Source organism: Chinchilla lanigera, unplaced genomic scaffold (assembly GCF_000276665.1).
Source record: "Chinchilla lanigera isolate Chin_1 unplaced genomic scaffold, ChiLan1.0 scaffold00034, whole genome shotgun sequence".
Classification (NCBI taxonomy): domain Eukaryota; kingdom Metazoa; phylum Chordata; class Mammalia; order Rodentia; family Chinchillidae; genus Chinchilla; species Chinchilla lanigera.
Genome location: NW_004955435.1, coordinates 18595146 through 18612325, shown reverse-complemented (window position 1 = coordinate 18612325; position 17180 = coordinate 18595146). Strand labels below are relative to the sequence as shown.

General features: G+C 42.2%; 1 protein-coding gene across 6 annotated transcripts in view; it reads left to right on the top strand.

The window, feature by feature from the left end:
* Ngf (nerve growth factor (beta polypeptide)) overlaps positions 1-17180 on the top strand; it is a 51442-nt gene that overhangs the window by 21005 nt on the left and 13257 nt on the right. Inside the window, exons 1-4 of one of the 6 annotated variants that reach the window (XM_005389020.2) lie at positions 10440-10454; positions 11267-11748; positions 12191-12280; positions 15579-15665. The exons of 3 other annotated variants lie outside the window; for them this stretch is intronic. In XM_005389020.2, coding sequence (XP_005389077.1) covers positions 15637-15665 — 29 coding nt within the window. In that variant the 5' untranslated portion in view covers positions 10440-10454; positions 11267-11748; positions 12191-12280; positions 15579-15636. Of the gene's footprint in view, positions 1-10439; positions 10455-11266; positions 11749-12190; positions 12281-15578; positions 15666-17180 lie in introns of those variants that run through there. 2 more of the 6 variants (XM_013516567.1, XM_005389022.2) reach the window with 2 other exon arrangements.

The window sequence follows — 17180 nt, the reverse complement described above, 5'->3', positions numbered from 1 at the left end:
GACCACCCCTTCTGTGTCTGCCCCTTCTCACTCTGACAGATGCTCTCTAGTGGCTGATACATAATGACACTGACTCCCTCTGGACCTTAGAGTACTCTGCAGCATCACACAGTGGGTAGCTCAGCCCTGGGCAAGTAGTAGGTGCTAATCAATGATTTGTTCGGTCCTCTGATGTGGCAGGTGGGTGCTCAGCAGTATAAGGGATAGGAAGCTAAGGAAGGTGGGCCCTGCCTTCAGAAAGCTTTCTGAGACTAACCAAGTAAGGCACAGCAGGGCATGGGGTCCTCTCAGATAAGGGAAACTTATTAGATCTCATCTACAAAAGAATGAAAATCAGAAATTGAATCACAAAATAGATCTCCATGAGCTGGTTTTTGGGCTTCCTACCGTGGAAAATTCCCAAAGCTGGATATTTTCCACATTCATAGTTCAGCCCTTGACCTCTCCCTTCACGCCAGACTTTTCTATCAACGGCATTCTCAAACTGTCCACCTGTAGGACTGATATAAGTTATCTCCAATATAAAAACCTCAGCGTAAGAGAGCTCAGTGGAAGGGATCTCTTTGAGATACTTAGGTATCTCAAAGTGAACATGTCTGGACCTGAACTCTTGACTCTACCCTTCACACGGCTCCTCTGCCAGTGTTCTCCACCTCAACAAATCGCACCTGCGACCAGCTGGAAGCCAAAAACCTTTGAGACTCCTTGATTTGCCTTTCCCTTTACTCCTCCACATCACAGTCTGTCAGGGAAACCTATTGGCCCTATTCCTTCTCCACAGCCCACATACAGTGTCCTCCCACCTCCGCCATGCTCCCATCACACCCAGACCATAACCAGTTCTCCCTTAGGTCACCGCAGGATCTCCCTACCTGGTTCCCCATTGTATGCACACATTTAGAGTGCTCCTTTCAAAAGTGAGTGAGGGGGCTGCGGATTTAGCTCAGTGGCATAGCGCCTGCCTGGCAAGCGTGAGGTCGTGAGTTCAATTCCCAGTACCAGAAATAAACAAACAAACAAAAACAAAAGTGGCAATGCATTAAGCTTTTCTTGGGTGAGGAGGATTGGGGATTAAATTTAGGAGATTCTTTTCACGAACTACATCTCTAGCCCTTTTTATTTATCTAATTTTTTTGAGTTAGGGACTCACTAAGTTCCTAAGTTGCATCCCTTTCCTTCTCAAAAGTGTCTTATGGCTTACCTCCACCAGAAAAAGTCCAAAAATCACCAGGGCCCCCAACGTTCTGTAAGAGCTGGCCGGGGTTGTCGCTCTGATCTCATCTCTTTCCAGCCTTCCTGAGCCACAGGCGTGTGTTTGCTATATTCAGCTGAGTATGCTTCTGCCTCTGGGCTTTCACCCTAGCCATCCTCTCTGCTCAGAATGTCTGTTCCCACTTCTTCATTGCTCTCTCCCACACTTCACTCAGGTCTCTGTAAATGCCACCTCAGCAGAGAGACATTTCCTGTCCAAACTAGCACTTCTCCAGTGTATAATTCCAACACACTCCCCATGCTTTATTTTTTTCTAGCACTTATCACGAACTGGCACTTTATTGGTTATTTCTATTTGTTTTCTATCTCCACTACAATTTAACTTCTCTGAGAGCACAGAAGTTTCCCATTATGTTCACAACTATATTCCCAGTCTCTAGAACACTGTCTTGACACGTGTAGGTGCTGGATACATAGTTGTTAAGAGAGTGAATCAGCAATGCACTTTCATTTTGATACCTCAGATTGTTTGTATGCTAATCTATTGCCCCTACTAGGCCAGTCTTACCTACCTCTATAATCCCTACCATCCTAAACATGGTGTGCCCATATGCAACAGGTGCTTATTACATGTGTGCTGAATTAAACTGAACAGTTGCCAAGCACTAGCCACAAATTTTGTGACTTCGGTCTAGTTCCTATCAGCTGCAAGAAGCACTGTGCCTCAAGGCTCTGTCAGTTCTTCTGAGCTGCTCCCAGTGTTTCATTAGAATCTGGATGACTCCTGAGAGAAGGAAGACCACAAATAGAGCTTTGTGTGATGGAGAAAATGGGGATGTTGCCACTGACCTTTTGCCAGGTCCAAGTGTGCAGAGCTGAGTTCTGGGGAAAGCAGCAGAAGCGAATGTAACCAAAGGGTTGATCAGATCTCACCTACTAAGGTCACAGGTTCTGTCCTGGAGGGGAGATTTATGCCATATCACTGCCACAGAACCATGTGGACAAGCCACAGTGGGTCAGACAAGCCAAGATTTTTGCTCCTGTCTGATTCTGTACACTTCTACAGAACCAGACAAATTTGGTCCTTGCCTTTGGAATCGCATCTACTTGTTTGAGTGATGGCCTGGAACCTTTCCAAAATGCCAGCTCGAGACTCACACCCCAGGCCCCAGTGAAGGGAAGACTATGCTGCACTGAGGGCCTCCTGATAACTGGCTCCTTTGGAAGGAGTCCAGGTGCAGCTAGAGTTGTGAAAAATTCAGACTTATAAGTGCAGCTAAAACATGACACAGTGTACTAGGAATCGATTTACAAATTTATCTCAAAATCAAAGCTGCTTGCAAAAAGGATTTAGCTCTGCCTTCAACTATTTCCTCAGGCTGAAATATTTAAATGGAAATAATTCACAAAATATGTCATTGTCTGCTTATATTTTCTCCTGATGGCAAAAGAACTCTACTAAACTCCCCAGGTTGCCATCAGTTATTTTTAAACTACTTTGTCTTTTAATAAAATCCTTAGGCATCTGGAAGGCTTATTTCAAAAGTTGATCAGTAAAAGAAAAAATAATTGTGTATTTGAAACATATATGAAAAATCTCTTAGTAAGGTAAAGAAACAATATGACAGTTTTTTTGCTTTTACCTTTTTAGCGGGTTAGTGCCGATAAATGATCCGTGTCATTGGAAACTATGCCAGGAAACGCACCAAAATCAAAGCAGTGCAGATTTACAGAGAAACAAACAGCAGCTGTCTCAGATCATGCAGGGGGCTGGGGCCAGAAGTCTGCTGAGAACTCATCAAACCCAATTGAGCAGTTCAGGGCAAAAGAAGATGCTCAAAAAATAAAAGTACAAGCCCATTGGAAATATTAAGAAAAGACTTGTCCAGATTTTTTAAAAATATATACTCAAAGCTCAAACCATTACAATGGGCCAAAAGCTCTAAACCAGAGCTGCAAAGATGCCATTTAAAGTTTCTTAAATGAGGCATGAAGAATATCTGGACTGTTCCCTCATACAGGCCTGGTTTAGAAGGATGGAACTTTTCCCTCTCTTGAGAAAATCTCCAAATTACAATTTTATGGGCTTTCTTATGCTGGTTTTCAAAGCTGTGGTCAATTCAAGAAGGCATTTTCCTTGCATGATTTTAGACTATTCTCAAAGTGTATTTCTTGGTATATTGATTAAAATGTTTCCAAATCTTCCGTAAAAGAAAAAATAACTGTTTCCATGGTGAAATAAGTTTGACCTCAAATAAGTGAAACCTTCTTGGGGACTTGCGATATCTACTGGCACATGGAAAACTCTGAGTAAACAAAGCTGTTTGTGACTCAGCAGTCCTAAATGTTTTTGACTGTGGATCCCTTTTTTCACCAAGCTACCCTGGATAACCTAGAGGTTTAAACCACTGGTTTGGACATTTCTGTGATTTCAAGCCAAAGATCAAGATCCACTTGTATTGAGATCATTCATTCACTTATTAAGTGGATATTTGTGTGTTGGCTTCTGCAAACCAGGCTATACTTAGACACCAAGGCAAACACCAAGAAGGAAGGGTCTAGATCCCTGCATAGTGGTTGCTGTCAAGGCAATGGGAGAGATAAACTTATACACAAATATCAACATTTCATTATATAGGCTTCATTCCTAACAACTTATAACCTAAATTGTTCACTACATATTTCCTGAGCATTTGTCTTATTTCCCCCCATATTGTTTGTTACTAAAGCCAAGTTTCATACCTTATACTAATCTAGTATTTTCTATGGCAGCTAGCTTTGGATTGGACACATCCTCTTTATCTAATGGATATTGATTGATTGATTCAAGACTAAACTACATGATAATTGTTGACTCCTTGATTCCTTTTTAGTTTTGCAGTTCTATGAGTCTTTCTCAAATACTGGTACAGTCCTATGCTTACAAACTTACGGTAAACCACAAAAGTAATGAATAATTCATTGACTGAAGTTTTCTAGGGGTTATCTTAATGTCACAGAAGTAACAAAATTAATACATGTTGCCCCTCCAAATGACAAACCACAGAAAACTAAAGCATTTTACTTTCTGTTTTTAGATTCCCTTCTTAAGTGTTAAAATTTAAAACTTCATGATTTGACCTTGTAATCGGAGAAGAGCCAAGTTTCTGATTTTATATGGGCATCCTGGGAATCAAGTGACTACTTAGCCATTCATTGTAGAATTTAATACAGATTAGGGTTAGCCACAATTGGTAACACTTGGGGAGTTGTTAATTTTTTGCTGGCACTCTCACTGTAAACGCCTTTCATAAATTTCAGACTTATACTTGGCATTGTCATCCAGATTTTAGGCACATTTATTTCATTTGCATATGCTGAGTGGCTCCTAATTGTATGATCAGTAAGCAAGTCCAAAAAATTTTATAAGAAAGTGAATATGGTGGAAATAAATTACATTGTGTTCTATTATGTTGTGACAGGTTTTCTCGACCTCTGAGCTATTGACATTTTGGCCTGATCATTCTGTGTGGTGGGAGGTGCCCTGAGCATCACAGGAAGTTTGCATACCTTTTACTTCTACACACTAGACACTAATAGCATCCTTCCTATCTGCTTACAACACCAAGGAATCTCCAGATATTGCAAAATGTCCCCAGGGCAAAGATAGAGACGGGAGAACTATCCTTTCATTCAGAATGACTAATGATAAAAGAATTCCTGGTGACTAAAGTCAGTTATACACTAATGGTAAGTGAATTTTTCATTCTGTGGATGATGGACTAGTATGGGCACAGAGAATGGGTAGCCATGTCTCTTGTCCTTTGGAACTAGGTAACCCTGTCCTCCTTCTAGCCCATGTGGCTTGGGACAAGCTACCCAACTGTGTCAGAGTCTCAGTTTCCTGATCAGTGCAAAAAGGAAGGCCTACCCCACATGTGGTCACAAGCAGAAGTGAGCTGTACTCTGAAAACCTCCGAGTATAATGCCTGCCAAGTAGCAGGCATGTATTAAATATTCTGGGTTCCCTTCCTCCTTCTATTCCTCCAGCTACCCCTCCCCTCCCCCTCTGCCTCTTTCCCTAATATCTGAGATGAACACAATTGAATTAAACATACTACAAGTGGTTTGATGGTTTCTTTCCAGTCTTTTCCTACTATAGCACATCAGTACCATTTACCAATTCTCACTCTGTGTTCAACGTGGTAAGACTGTTCATTTGATTAAGCAAAGGGACCATTCCCAGGAGGTTAACCTGCTCAGTCAGGATTATGAACGCCTCCATCAGCACTCACCCTAAACCATCAAATAGGCTTGATCACTTCATCTCTACGAAGACAGCAGCCCAGGTTAGGAACTGTGGGCAGAATACTGACATGAAATCCCATTCAGTGTAGTATTAAAAGTCGAGGATTTACAGAGAGGACATATGGAAAGGCTTATGAACCTTATTTTCATTATAAAGGCATTATAAGAACATTACAAGCCATTTGGAGAATGAGGGACAGAAGAAGGGATCACCCAAAGTTCTAACACTCAATACAACTATTTTCATTTATGTATTTACTTCCAGGCCTGATTCCTACACACATGGGGTTTCCCGTGGCTACACTGAGTTCACATGTCCTCCTCTCTAATCTGCCCCCTCACCCATTCTGAGTTAGATCCCAAACATTATCCCTTTTTCTTATTGTCATCACAGTTTTCATGTCTGATGACTGCATGAAGTTCCTGAAAAAGACTTTCCATAAAGTAACTAACCGTCCCTTTACTGAAATGTACTTGGCTTTTGATTCTTCAGTTATAAATAATTTAGTGGGAAAATTCATACATATAGTTTTTTCCCCTCTGAAGATAATTTTCTTAGGGCAAAACCTCAAAAATAGGATTGATAGGTTAAAACTATAGATATTTTTCTATAGTTTCAAATATAGTATCATCATGTTATTTTAAAATACATTATTTTGATTATAAAGCTATTCATGGATCACTACACAACATTTGATAAACACAGTAAAGCATGAGGAATAAAACATCCCTCATAATTCTTTAATTCAACTACTACTAATATTCACTGGGTTTCCTTCAGACTCTCCCCTCTCTTTATTCTTTCCCCCTCTCTTTAATAGGTAGGTCTGTCTAAAATTAGTTTTATTATTTGTCAAGACTTGGCCTCCTAAATGAACAGTTACACGGGGCTTTGGCCTTACCTAAGGCAGTCAGATGAGCATGTCTGTGCAGTCATCATAATCAGGGGATCTTATGAGAGTGCAGAGCATTTGTGGTTTCTCACTGCCTGACAGCTTCAATACGCCCAGGAGTTTCTCCACGTCAGCTGTTGCAGGCCGCTCATTCACCCTCCCTGCCAGAAGACCTCGTTTGTTTAGTATTCCTATCAAATGCAGCTTAGCTGATTTCATGCAGGACCTGCATTCTAACATCAGTGTATAAAAGGCTTGTGAAGAGTAGCCAAACCTACCTTGAAAACCCTTTAGGGAGAACAGCATAGCGCCTCTCAGTGAGTCTAATTAGCTCATTTTTCCTACATTGTGCTAATGGTGCTCCTTCGGTTGAGCACCAGATGAAGCAGTTGTTTTGCAAAGAAGCCATATTGTTTAAAAAAAATACAAATATTTACCAGCTGTGTCATACAGAATAAACATTCAGTGGAAACCAACTCTGCCTGAAGAATGTATATTTTATACACATGTACAAGAGCTGATCAAAAAATACAGTGTTTAAATTTTTTAAAAATTATTACAGTAAAGGCATATTGTCATTAATCTCCTTTAGAGTATTTCTTTTGACTTGGAGTACACTTATTCCATCATTTTTACCCCTTCTGAAGCAGGTTGTGGGTCCTCTTTTGTGGATGTCATTATGAGGTGTAATTGAAAGGAAAACAAATGGTGAATGGCACTGGCAATGCCATCCAACAGAAAGGCAGGCTCATAAAAATATTACCGTGTGTCTTCACCCACCTTGTCCCCCTGATCTGGCATTGTGTGACATCTGGCTCTTCCCCGAGGTCAGAATGATCAAGAAAGGTCAATGTTTTGAGCTAATCCAGACCACTGAGGCAACTAGGACAGCAGAACTAAAAACACTCACAAAAGGAGACTTCCAGAACTGCTTCAGGAAATGGCAAGAACTATGAGATAAGTGTGTTGGGGGGGGCTATCTTGACGGGATTAATAGCAATGTGTTTTTTAACTGTTATAATTTTTAAAATTTAAGCATTCACTGTATTTTGTGGTCGCACCTGATATTTGTATATTGAAGTCTGTACCTCATACACTCATTTGATAGAATGACATGAGGAATCACCCTCGCTCTAAATTGTTATTCATTCTCTTAGTCGTGCTTCTTTCCTCTGTTTCTTCTCTTTCTTTCCTTCCTCCCATCCTCCTTCCTTCTTTCCTTCTCTTGGTCTGCCCTTGCTTCCTTCCTTCCCTCTTTTTATTCATTCTGTTTCCATATAATTGAATCTATGCTTGTTTGGTGTTCCTGAAACAAGAGCCACTGTAGTTATTTGTTGTGATTGGAGCACTGCTCACAGTTGAAATTTTACCCATACCAGCAGCACAGCCCTTTTGCTCAGCATCTCCCCAGGCAAGGTAGTGCCTGCCTGTCTTCCGTGCTGCCTGCTCGCTACAAATGTGTCTCTGGCAATGACGAAGTTCAGCTCTTCTCCCTCACCCTGTGAAAACTTTCCTGAATATGCCACATCCTTACTTCCAGCCATTTTTGCCATGGTGTGGTTTCCAGGTACCTTGCCTTCCTGGCTTGCTGTTAACGTTCGTCTCGCTGGGAAGAGAAGGACTGTGGATCTCGGGCAGAATTCCTCAGCTCATTCACTGGCCAACTGAGCAGCAGCAACAGGGAAGTGGAACTAGCAGCAGCACAGAGGAATGGTGGGAGCCTGTCACTGGGACAGCCAGCCTCTCTGCAGCTCAGCTCCAGCAGCCTGCATCCCAGGTTTATGGATGGCACCTGGTGAAGCAAAATGATGCAAACCCAATGTGAAATCCAAGTATACCATCATCTATCTCTGTTTGGATCTTGTTTGGGGTTTTATTAATGACAGTGGATTTGATTAAACAAAGTTTACACTGTAACTAACTCCAGCTGGATCCAAGCATCAATGGGAAACCCCTATTTCCCTGATGTTATCCTTTTGTCCTATCCACTCATAATTTCGTTCCAAAACATTTGCTCGGAATCTGATAATGGTGAGGTCACATAATCTCATATATTTTAAGGGTAAGTCTGGCACACCCAGGCCAGCAGCCCTGCAATGAAGGACTTTTGCACTGAAGTTACCGTGTGCCTGAGATGTGACCTTGTCCCAAGCTAGGGGGTGAAGTCACAGCACTATTCTGCCAAGGCAATGTTATCATTGGGTTTGGACTCAGATTTGGAGTTTTTCCAACAGAAATCATATTCTAATACGTTGTTAAATGATAATTCAGGATTATATTTTAAGGTTACCAGAAGCTGGTTTGGTGAAATTTGGGTCCTTTGGGAGGCCTGTGGCTTATTGTAAATGGCGACTCCTTGGGCTTTTTCTCTAGGGAAATCCAGGAGTCACATCTCTCTGGCACAAGCCAGGGTCTGTGGGTCTGCTTATGGTTTGCGCAGTGATTTCTTCCTCTTAGCAGAATGGAGGTCAAGGTCATCTTCAAGGTCTTTTCTCGGTCTGTCTCCTTCTCCCTGTCACTCTTTCTCTGGTTCTTCTCTCAGGCTGATTGCCCTCTTGCTGCTATCGCTTCTTTGCCTTTTGAATCTCTTTCTCCATTTTCCTTTTGCTTTGCCACTTTTTTCTTTTTTTTTTTTTTTTGGTTTTTCTCCGGTACCAGGAACTGAACTCACAACCTTGCACTTGCCAGGCAGGCGCTTTGCCAGTGGTGCTTTGCCACTTTCCCTCTGTCATTTTCTTGCCTCTGTCTCCTCTAATTTATTGTCCTTGCTCTTTTCCTCCTATTCTGCTCCCCTCTCTGTTGCTTCTTGCTGTAGCGTCATCTTGCTCTTTCCACGTTTTCGTTTCCCTGTATAAAGATAGTAGATTTCCTAAATGTACAACAAATCCCAACTCACTAGTTTCTCCCAGTGCCCACAGGTGTTGAGTTGATTCAACTCCATCAGATCATGACTCACCCATTCTTGCCACAGCATTCATCAAGCTCCAAGCTGATGGGAAACCAGATAGGCATTTCTCCTTCTGTGCTTGAGCTGGGCTCAGCCACAGGCTGGCCTCTAATTGGAATCAGCAGATCCAGCACCAGGGCCAGGGCCAGCATCAGTGCCAGCATTAGTCAGATCTCCCACAGTGCCAGGTGGGGACAAGGCCAAGTCGTGTAATTAATGGCAAGTGTGTGCTCTTCTGATGTGTCTGCCAGAATGTCACTGTTACCCTGTAAGTGGCAGCCATTGTTCACCGGTGAAAAGCCTTCCTCTACTTCTCACCTGCATATTTAACTGTTCTGGAGACTCTAAGAGAAGACAGTGGCCCAGTCTCTTCCAGACAGAGCTTCTAGAGGTGATAGGCTGGTGTGCAGAAGGAACTTCTAGAGTGTTTCCCCAGAGCTTGCATGCAAAGCCCAACACAGCAACATGATTTCTAATATTAAACCATCTACTCAATTCAAAGTGCAGAAGAGGCACTTTGTCTCCCGGCTAGGTACTCTGTATATGTTTCATGGTGCAAGATTCTCATTCTTTTAGGAAAGGGACCTTTTACCTGCTGACTATAAAAGCAACTATATCTGCCTCAAAAATACTGATGAAAATCCGATCTCCTCTTCATTGCCTTGCGATTTATTTTACCACTAAATTTGGGGAAGAAAAAGATCAACAACTTACAATTGAATCCACTTCTGAATGTTCATCCTCTTTTGATCTCTCTGCATTTCTGTTAAGTGCTTTTTGCCTTCCACTCATCCCTCAAACCAAAGTCATTGCTTGGCATTTTCTTGTTTTAGAAAATGACAAATAGAGCAAGCAGAGAAAACACTGTATGTTTTGGACTAAAAATGAAATCATTAGGGTAAGTTTCTATTCTTGTCGCCTGGAATTTTACTCTGGTTCTGATTAAGCTCAACAAAGATATTATATTCGATGCTTTCCTGTAAATGTATGAGATGGCTTGCTATTGCATGTCCATGAATGGAAATATTAACAGACTCCACTTGGCTTCCTCAGCCTCTGGCTTGATCTTCACACCCAAAAGTCCAACAGACAGAGAATCACATCCCCCGCCCAGAGTAAGTAGTTCCTGTCTTGCCTGAGGTTTTTTTTTCCCAGTTCAAAAACAAGCCAGTAATGTATGAGAGTAAAGGAATCACCACATAATTTCTATCAATTACCCAATGAGAAGCAGCTGAATACTTCTAATTTTCTATCTTCCAGGAGCACATTTCTATCAGAATCATGAGTCCTCCCAAAACCTATGTCTTGGTGCTTGGAGTATTTCAGGGAGGAGAGAATACAGTATCTGGGCTTGCTTGAGGTTGTAAACAAGGAAAGGCCCATGACAGACAAGTGGAGCAGTCAAAGCATTCTGCAAACTAGAAAAATCAGTACTAATTTTGTTTACTGGAGCAATTAGGTAAATTCAAATAAAGAGAAGATATCATTCCACTCACACAATATTCCTATCATAGAAGTGGAAATGGACACTCTCAGTACAAAATCTATAGGACAAAACTGCTACCCTTTGAACTGGTGAAGTGTGTGGGAGGCATAGAGGAGGAGAAGTGGCCATAGAGCAAGAGAGCTAGGCACTTGTCCAGCATCCCATCCTCTAAGCAGCATAAACTTGTTTTTCTATAGAGTGGAAGTAATATTGACCAAGAAGACTTTCTAGTAAATATTTTTAAATTTATGCAGAAAGCCTTTAGCATGGTGCCTGACACATCAGACACAATAAATGTTATTTATCTTTAGGAGTAGTAATTGTATTTACTTCTAACCCACTGTTTATGCTAGTGAAGTGTTTAATGTATTTTAATGCATCACATTGCATTACCTCTAATTTTACACCTAAACATATGTAACTGTGTCCTTATCAATTAAGCTATAGGCCTGAGGGAACTTCTCCAGAGATCTCTATCCTTTCTTCCTACAAACCCAAACTCAAACTTTCAGTTTTGGGATATGCATTGTAATGACCCAGAAGGAAAGAACTTCTACTCAGTGTGAGCAAGTGGCAAGAAGGAGCAGCTGGCCAGGCCTCCTCCTGGAACAACAGGCCACACACTCTTCTCACTGGGATGGAAGTGCCAGACGACAGCCAGACTCTGGGCCTGGCCTTAACTTCTCGGAGAACTTCATTCTTCTAAGTGGGAGCCAATCACTGCTATGAAAGCAGAAATGCTGGAGACTGAGGAGAGGCGTCAGAGAGAGCCTTCCTTCTCTGCAGAAGCCTAAGCATCAAGCCTACTTGCATTTAGATGTGAAGAAATGGAAACACTCAAAACAGCCTGCAAAAATGTGCGCTTACCGTTAGTAGATTACATCAGTCAAATAGAAGCACCTGCCTCACTTTGGAGGACTCAGGTAGATAATTCCTTGTTTTCTTCTGAAATGTGTGCATACATGTATATGCGTCTATATTATAAACGTCCTTGTGACCATTACACCTATTAGTCTTTTGGGATCATTCTAAAATTTATCAAGGTTTAAGCTGAGAAATGTTATCATCAACATTCATTCAAATATAATGTTGACAAAATAAATATCTCAGTAGAAAGAAAGAAAAAAGCAGCTTCTGAAATGATGCTGAAAATAGCATCATGGAATATGTAGGAAATTGTGAAAATTGACTTCAAGACTGAGCTCTATGCACTACTTGGCTGAAACGTGTAAATGGGTGTACGAGTGCATCCACGCTGGAAGAGACTAACTGACCTCAAGGTTTGACTCTTGAGGCCTTGGGAAACATTGGTTCATCTTTCAATAGGGCAAAACTGCTGCTCTAATAAGCTCCTTAACTTTTCAGAGATGGTGATGGTGATGATGGTGATGGTAGCTGTGGTAATGATCATCATAGTGACGGTGGTACTGATGGTGGAGGTGGCTAATAGTGATGGTAAGAGGGTGGAAATGGCAATGCTGGAGGTGGCAATGGGTGGAAACTGAATGGCGGTGGTGAGAGAATGTCAGGAGATGGTGGTGGTGGTGCTAAGAGGATGATGTCAGTGGTGATGGCTGCAATGTCGGTGGCAGTGGTAACCATTGTAGCCATGATGATGGTTGTTGGTGATGATGTTCCTATGCTCTATGGCTCTGAATCAGAGACCCGACTTCTATAAATACTGTTGTTGATTTGAGAAGTGGGTAGACAGAGGGGAAACACTTAGGTCCCAGGACCTCATGGGCACAGGTACACGGAAAATGTTTGGTATTCTTTTTTCCTGTAACCACTCCACCTGCCTTTTGAAAGTTGTTTATTTTAGAGACAATGCAGGCAAAACAAACTTTACAAGCAATACAACAGTATATATCTATCTAAGAATGTATACTGTTCTAAAGGTTATAAAGTTTGGGAATTTGCTTGAGATTTTGTTTGTTCTATTTTTAAGTTTTTGTTTCTTTTTACTTTTTATCCTCGAAAAGTTGGAACATGTATTTTTGGAATATAGAAAACAGGTCTGGACATGAGTGGGTGGACACAATGCTGGGAGACAGCAAGGGGAAAACCCTTCTTACACAAACTAGACCAAACTTGGGTTTAGGTAGAATTTAGAAATAACTGAGGCCAACACACAGTCCCACAGGGTGGGTGAGTAGTCCTGGGACCAAACATGAAAGTGGGACCACAACTAGTGGCTGGAGCCCAGGGGGTGCTGGGGCAGTCAGTCAAATCCCTGCCTTCCTGGGGACAAAGGGTGACACTCTTTAGAACAGACAGGGCAGAACGAGTCCCTGGAAGGCCTTTAAGTCGCAGCTCACTTCACAGACAGAGGCCTGGTGCCAGCAACTCGGCTGATTCACAAAGGAAGGAGCGCAACGCTCACAAATGGTTTTCATTATCGTCTTGCAGTCTCCACCCTCATTCTGTGTGTGTGCTCTGCTTTTCTCCTTTTTTCATCTTCTCATGCCTTGTAACTAAACAATGAGGTGATTGCCATCCCAGTGGATTGCACAACATACCCAGCGGCTGGGCTGGAGCATAGCCTCCTCCAAGGGAATTCAGGACAAGAAAAATAAGCGCCCTGGAATTAAGGAGGGGTTTGTTATGCACAACACCTGTTTGTGCTTTTTAGCGCTTGTAATGCAGGCTGAAGGAGGGTCTGTATCTTGGTTCCTCGGCAGCACACCTGTCACTCGCCAGAGTGGTCTTTTCCTGCTTACATAAACCCCACATCACCAAAGCAAAGGGAGCCTCTTTCCGTTACCTAGGCACGTGGATTTGGGACCACTTATTATTCCCCAATATGGCATGAAATAATGATTTACTTTGGTTGAATAAACTGGCACAGCTGTGTAAAGAGTGTTCACTTCTGCTCAATAAACACTCATTAAATGCCTGCTCTAGGACAGCCCCATGGATAAAAATACATCTAAAACCTCAAGAAGTTAATAATCCAGTAGGAGCCTAAATTATCCCAAACCCCTGGATGACTGAGCATACATTTGACCGTGAGGAATGCCCTCCATGTTGTATTCTCCTTGTGACTCATTTTCCCTCTGAAAGAGCATCGACCCCAAGCAAAGATGCTATTAATTCACAGTGTGTGACAAGTTCAGCCAGAGCTAGAGATGACTGCCCTCAGCCAGAGCTAGAGATGACTGCCCTCAGTGGGTATGTTGTGCAATCCACTGGGATGGCAATCACCTCATTGTTTAGTTACAAGCCATGGCTATCGCTGGAGCTGGAACAGCTTCCTCCCTCTGACTGAAATGGATCCTTTCAAAAGCAAGTGTTTCAGTTTGTTACTCAGCATCTTTGTTGGCAAATGATTGCAGATAATCATCCCACAGCTGCAGAACATGCACTGCAGTTGCTAAGTCCCACTGCGCATGCGCAAGACCAGCCATTCCAGTCACGACTGGGACACTGTGACGACTCTCCGGCTGGAGAGGGCCTAATAGGGGCATGGGATGGACAGGAAACAGCATTTTGTCTTCTGCACCCAGCTGTGCCAGGAACTCCCTACCTGAATTTGGCCAAATAACTTTAATAAAAATCAATAAGAATAGCTACTAGTAATATTTATATAGTGCCATCTACTTACTGGGCACTGAGCTAAATACTTATTCAATTTAATCCACTTAATTGCCCAATGTGCAAGGTGTAATTATTCTGACTTTCGAGAGGAGACACTGAGGTGCAGAAAGGTTAAGTCACACAGTTGTTAAGTGATGGGGCTGAGGGGCAACCAACTCCAGGCCTCAGGGCCTGAGTTGGTCCATCTTTTAGGAAGAGCAGCCAGACTAAAGAGTGACTACTGGTCTTCACACCTCTAGCAATTATGGTAATTATGGTAGAACAACAGAGTCGTAAAGATTCTAAAATAAATTTGTTTCTATTTCTCTTAATCATTCAAACTGTTCCTCTTAAGAAGCAACAGGATGAGTGGCTGGTTTGTGTGTGTGTGTGTGTGTGTATGTGTGTGTGTACATGTACATGTATGTGTGCGTGCGCATGAGCATGTGCTTGTGTGTGATGAGTGAGTGTGGAAAACTATCTGCCCTCCTCTCCGGAATTTCTCATTACCCACAATGTTCTGGATCTCTGGAGACAGATGCACTCTGTGGATCTCTTGTTAGCTCTGGAGTGAATTTCCCCAATGCAGAGTTTTTCTGTTGTTCATGTTGTCATGGTCAAATAAACCCTAAGAGGAGGAACACTAGAAGATTGGGAATATTCTGAAACATAGTTATATGAGAATCAAAGGACTTCAGAAGGGACAGCAGATTTAAGTCTCCCCCGACCCTTCTTCCTAAGATAATGAAAGAGGAAGATGAAGTTCCTGAATTAGAGCTCAAGAATTCCTGCCACAGAGCGCTTCATTACAGTTAACCACCAAAATTCCCCATTTGGGACCAGGATGGTTAAAGCCATACACAGCAGTTGCCAAAAGAGCACAAAGCCCCCTGATGAACACACATGGAAATAAACTCTTCATCTGCAGATCTTATCTTAGCCGCTGGTTACCTGCGATTTGTATACGCGGCATGCCTGGGCAAAGCTGGGCCGAGTTATCTCTTTCATGCCTTGAGTCAGATTTTCTGGGTATGAAGTCAGCAGACAAGCAGGAAATGTCAGCACAGAGGGGTGAGGGAGATGACAATTCAGTGACAGCTGAGTTTCCAGGTGTCCAGTGTGTCCACTGTGATGTGTCTGGTGCTGGCTACTTGTGATCGTGTTTTCTTGGATGCAGGGTGATTGGGCTACAGCGATTTTTGCAGTGAAACTGAAGTCCAGCTGCTCAAACAGAAATGGCCTCGTCTCACGGACACTTTAACGAGTAAGGGTGGCATTTTACTGGAATTCCTTTATTTGGGTCCCTTGGCTCATCCCCTATCACTGCTTAGTGAAGGATAGGTGGCCTTTTTAAAAGCCCCAGGACCCCGTGTGTCTGTAAACCAGGATTTTTTTCTGGTCTTTTTCAGTGTTGTGGATCTTTAGCTTGTCTCAGTTTTTGAAGTTACATCTGAACGGCATTATAGACTTATGTGTTGTAACATTTCTTGACCTGTTGCTTGGAGAACATACCACACACAGAGAGGAAAAGGCTCACTCAAGAAGAGCAGAGGACATTTAATCCTGCAAAGCAAATGGAACAAAGGGCTTGAGTCTGAGTGAACACTCACTGGCACCCTTTTGTTTTCACTCAAGTCTCAGTCCAGGTGGCCGCCCCAGATCTGTCGAGGGCGGAAACCTCAATAGGTGCTGTTGCTGTCAAATGCAAACTTTGACTCCAACCATCCTGCGAGTCCCCTTTGTTCCCGGTCCTGCTGTCTGCTCTGATCTCCAAGTATGGGAACAACAGACCAGGGAAAGAGCAAACGCATAGCTGAAACAGATCTTTTTCTTGTGGTTTAAAGATCAGCCAGTTGGAACCAAGGAGATGTTTTCCTAGGGTCATAGAAAAGCTTGAAAACCTATTGGATTGTTTTTGGCACTGAAATGTAGATTGTAGATATGTCAGTAGTATTGCTACGCTGATGGGTTGTACCAGAAGAACTGTTATTTAGCAGTACATTCTTGCAAAAATATTCTGCCCACAATTCTTTTGTGGAAGATTGGTTTGTGTTTGGATATCTTATCTTCTACCACATTAATGTCCTTGTAATTACCCACACTTTGAAAATGTCTGCTCGGTGTTAGCTTTTAGAGAACTCATGAATTATTCCATTCAGGTAGACACCACAGAGATTATGGCCAGCCACACAAGAAAAGTCCACTCACATTCAGCACAAATGCTCTTTCCACCTGAAGCTCAAAGTCAGCCAGTCACAATCGCTTCTTCCTCCAGCTGCCTATCTCTCTGGGGAAATGCTGAGAAGAGTTTTGTAATTTACTCAGAATCTCCCGAGGAGCCATAGCACCATTTCTTTTTAAGGAATGTGACAAAGCACTTTAGAATTGTCAACATAGAAACATTTAGTCAAAAAGAATAGCGGTTCTGCTGAACTTTAATGGCTTTCTAAGTCCTTGGTACCAGATGCACTATTTTCCTACTGGATATGCCAAAACCACTAAATAGTTAAAATACATCAAATCATCCCAAAGTGGCCAAAACTGAATTTTTTCCAAAAAAAAAGAGAGTACTCCTAGTCAGCAAACCTCAAGTTCACATTCCATAGTAGAAAACTTTTAATTAGAATAAAAATTAGGAAAGGACTTGCAACACAAAAGATTTTAAATTCTTTTTCCCTTTATGTATAGGCTCAAATTAAGAACTGACATAGGAAAGAATTAAGGGAAACAGTTACAGCAATGAAAATCACCACAATAACAGTGAAACAACAACATATTT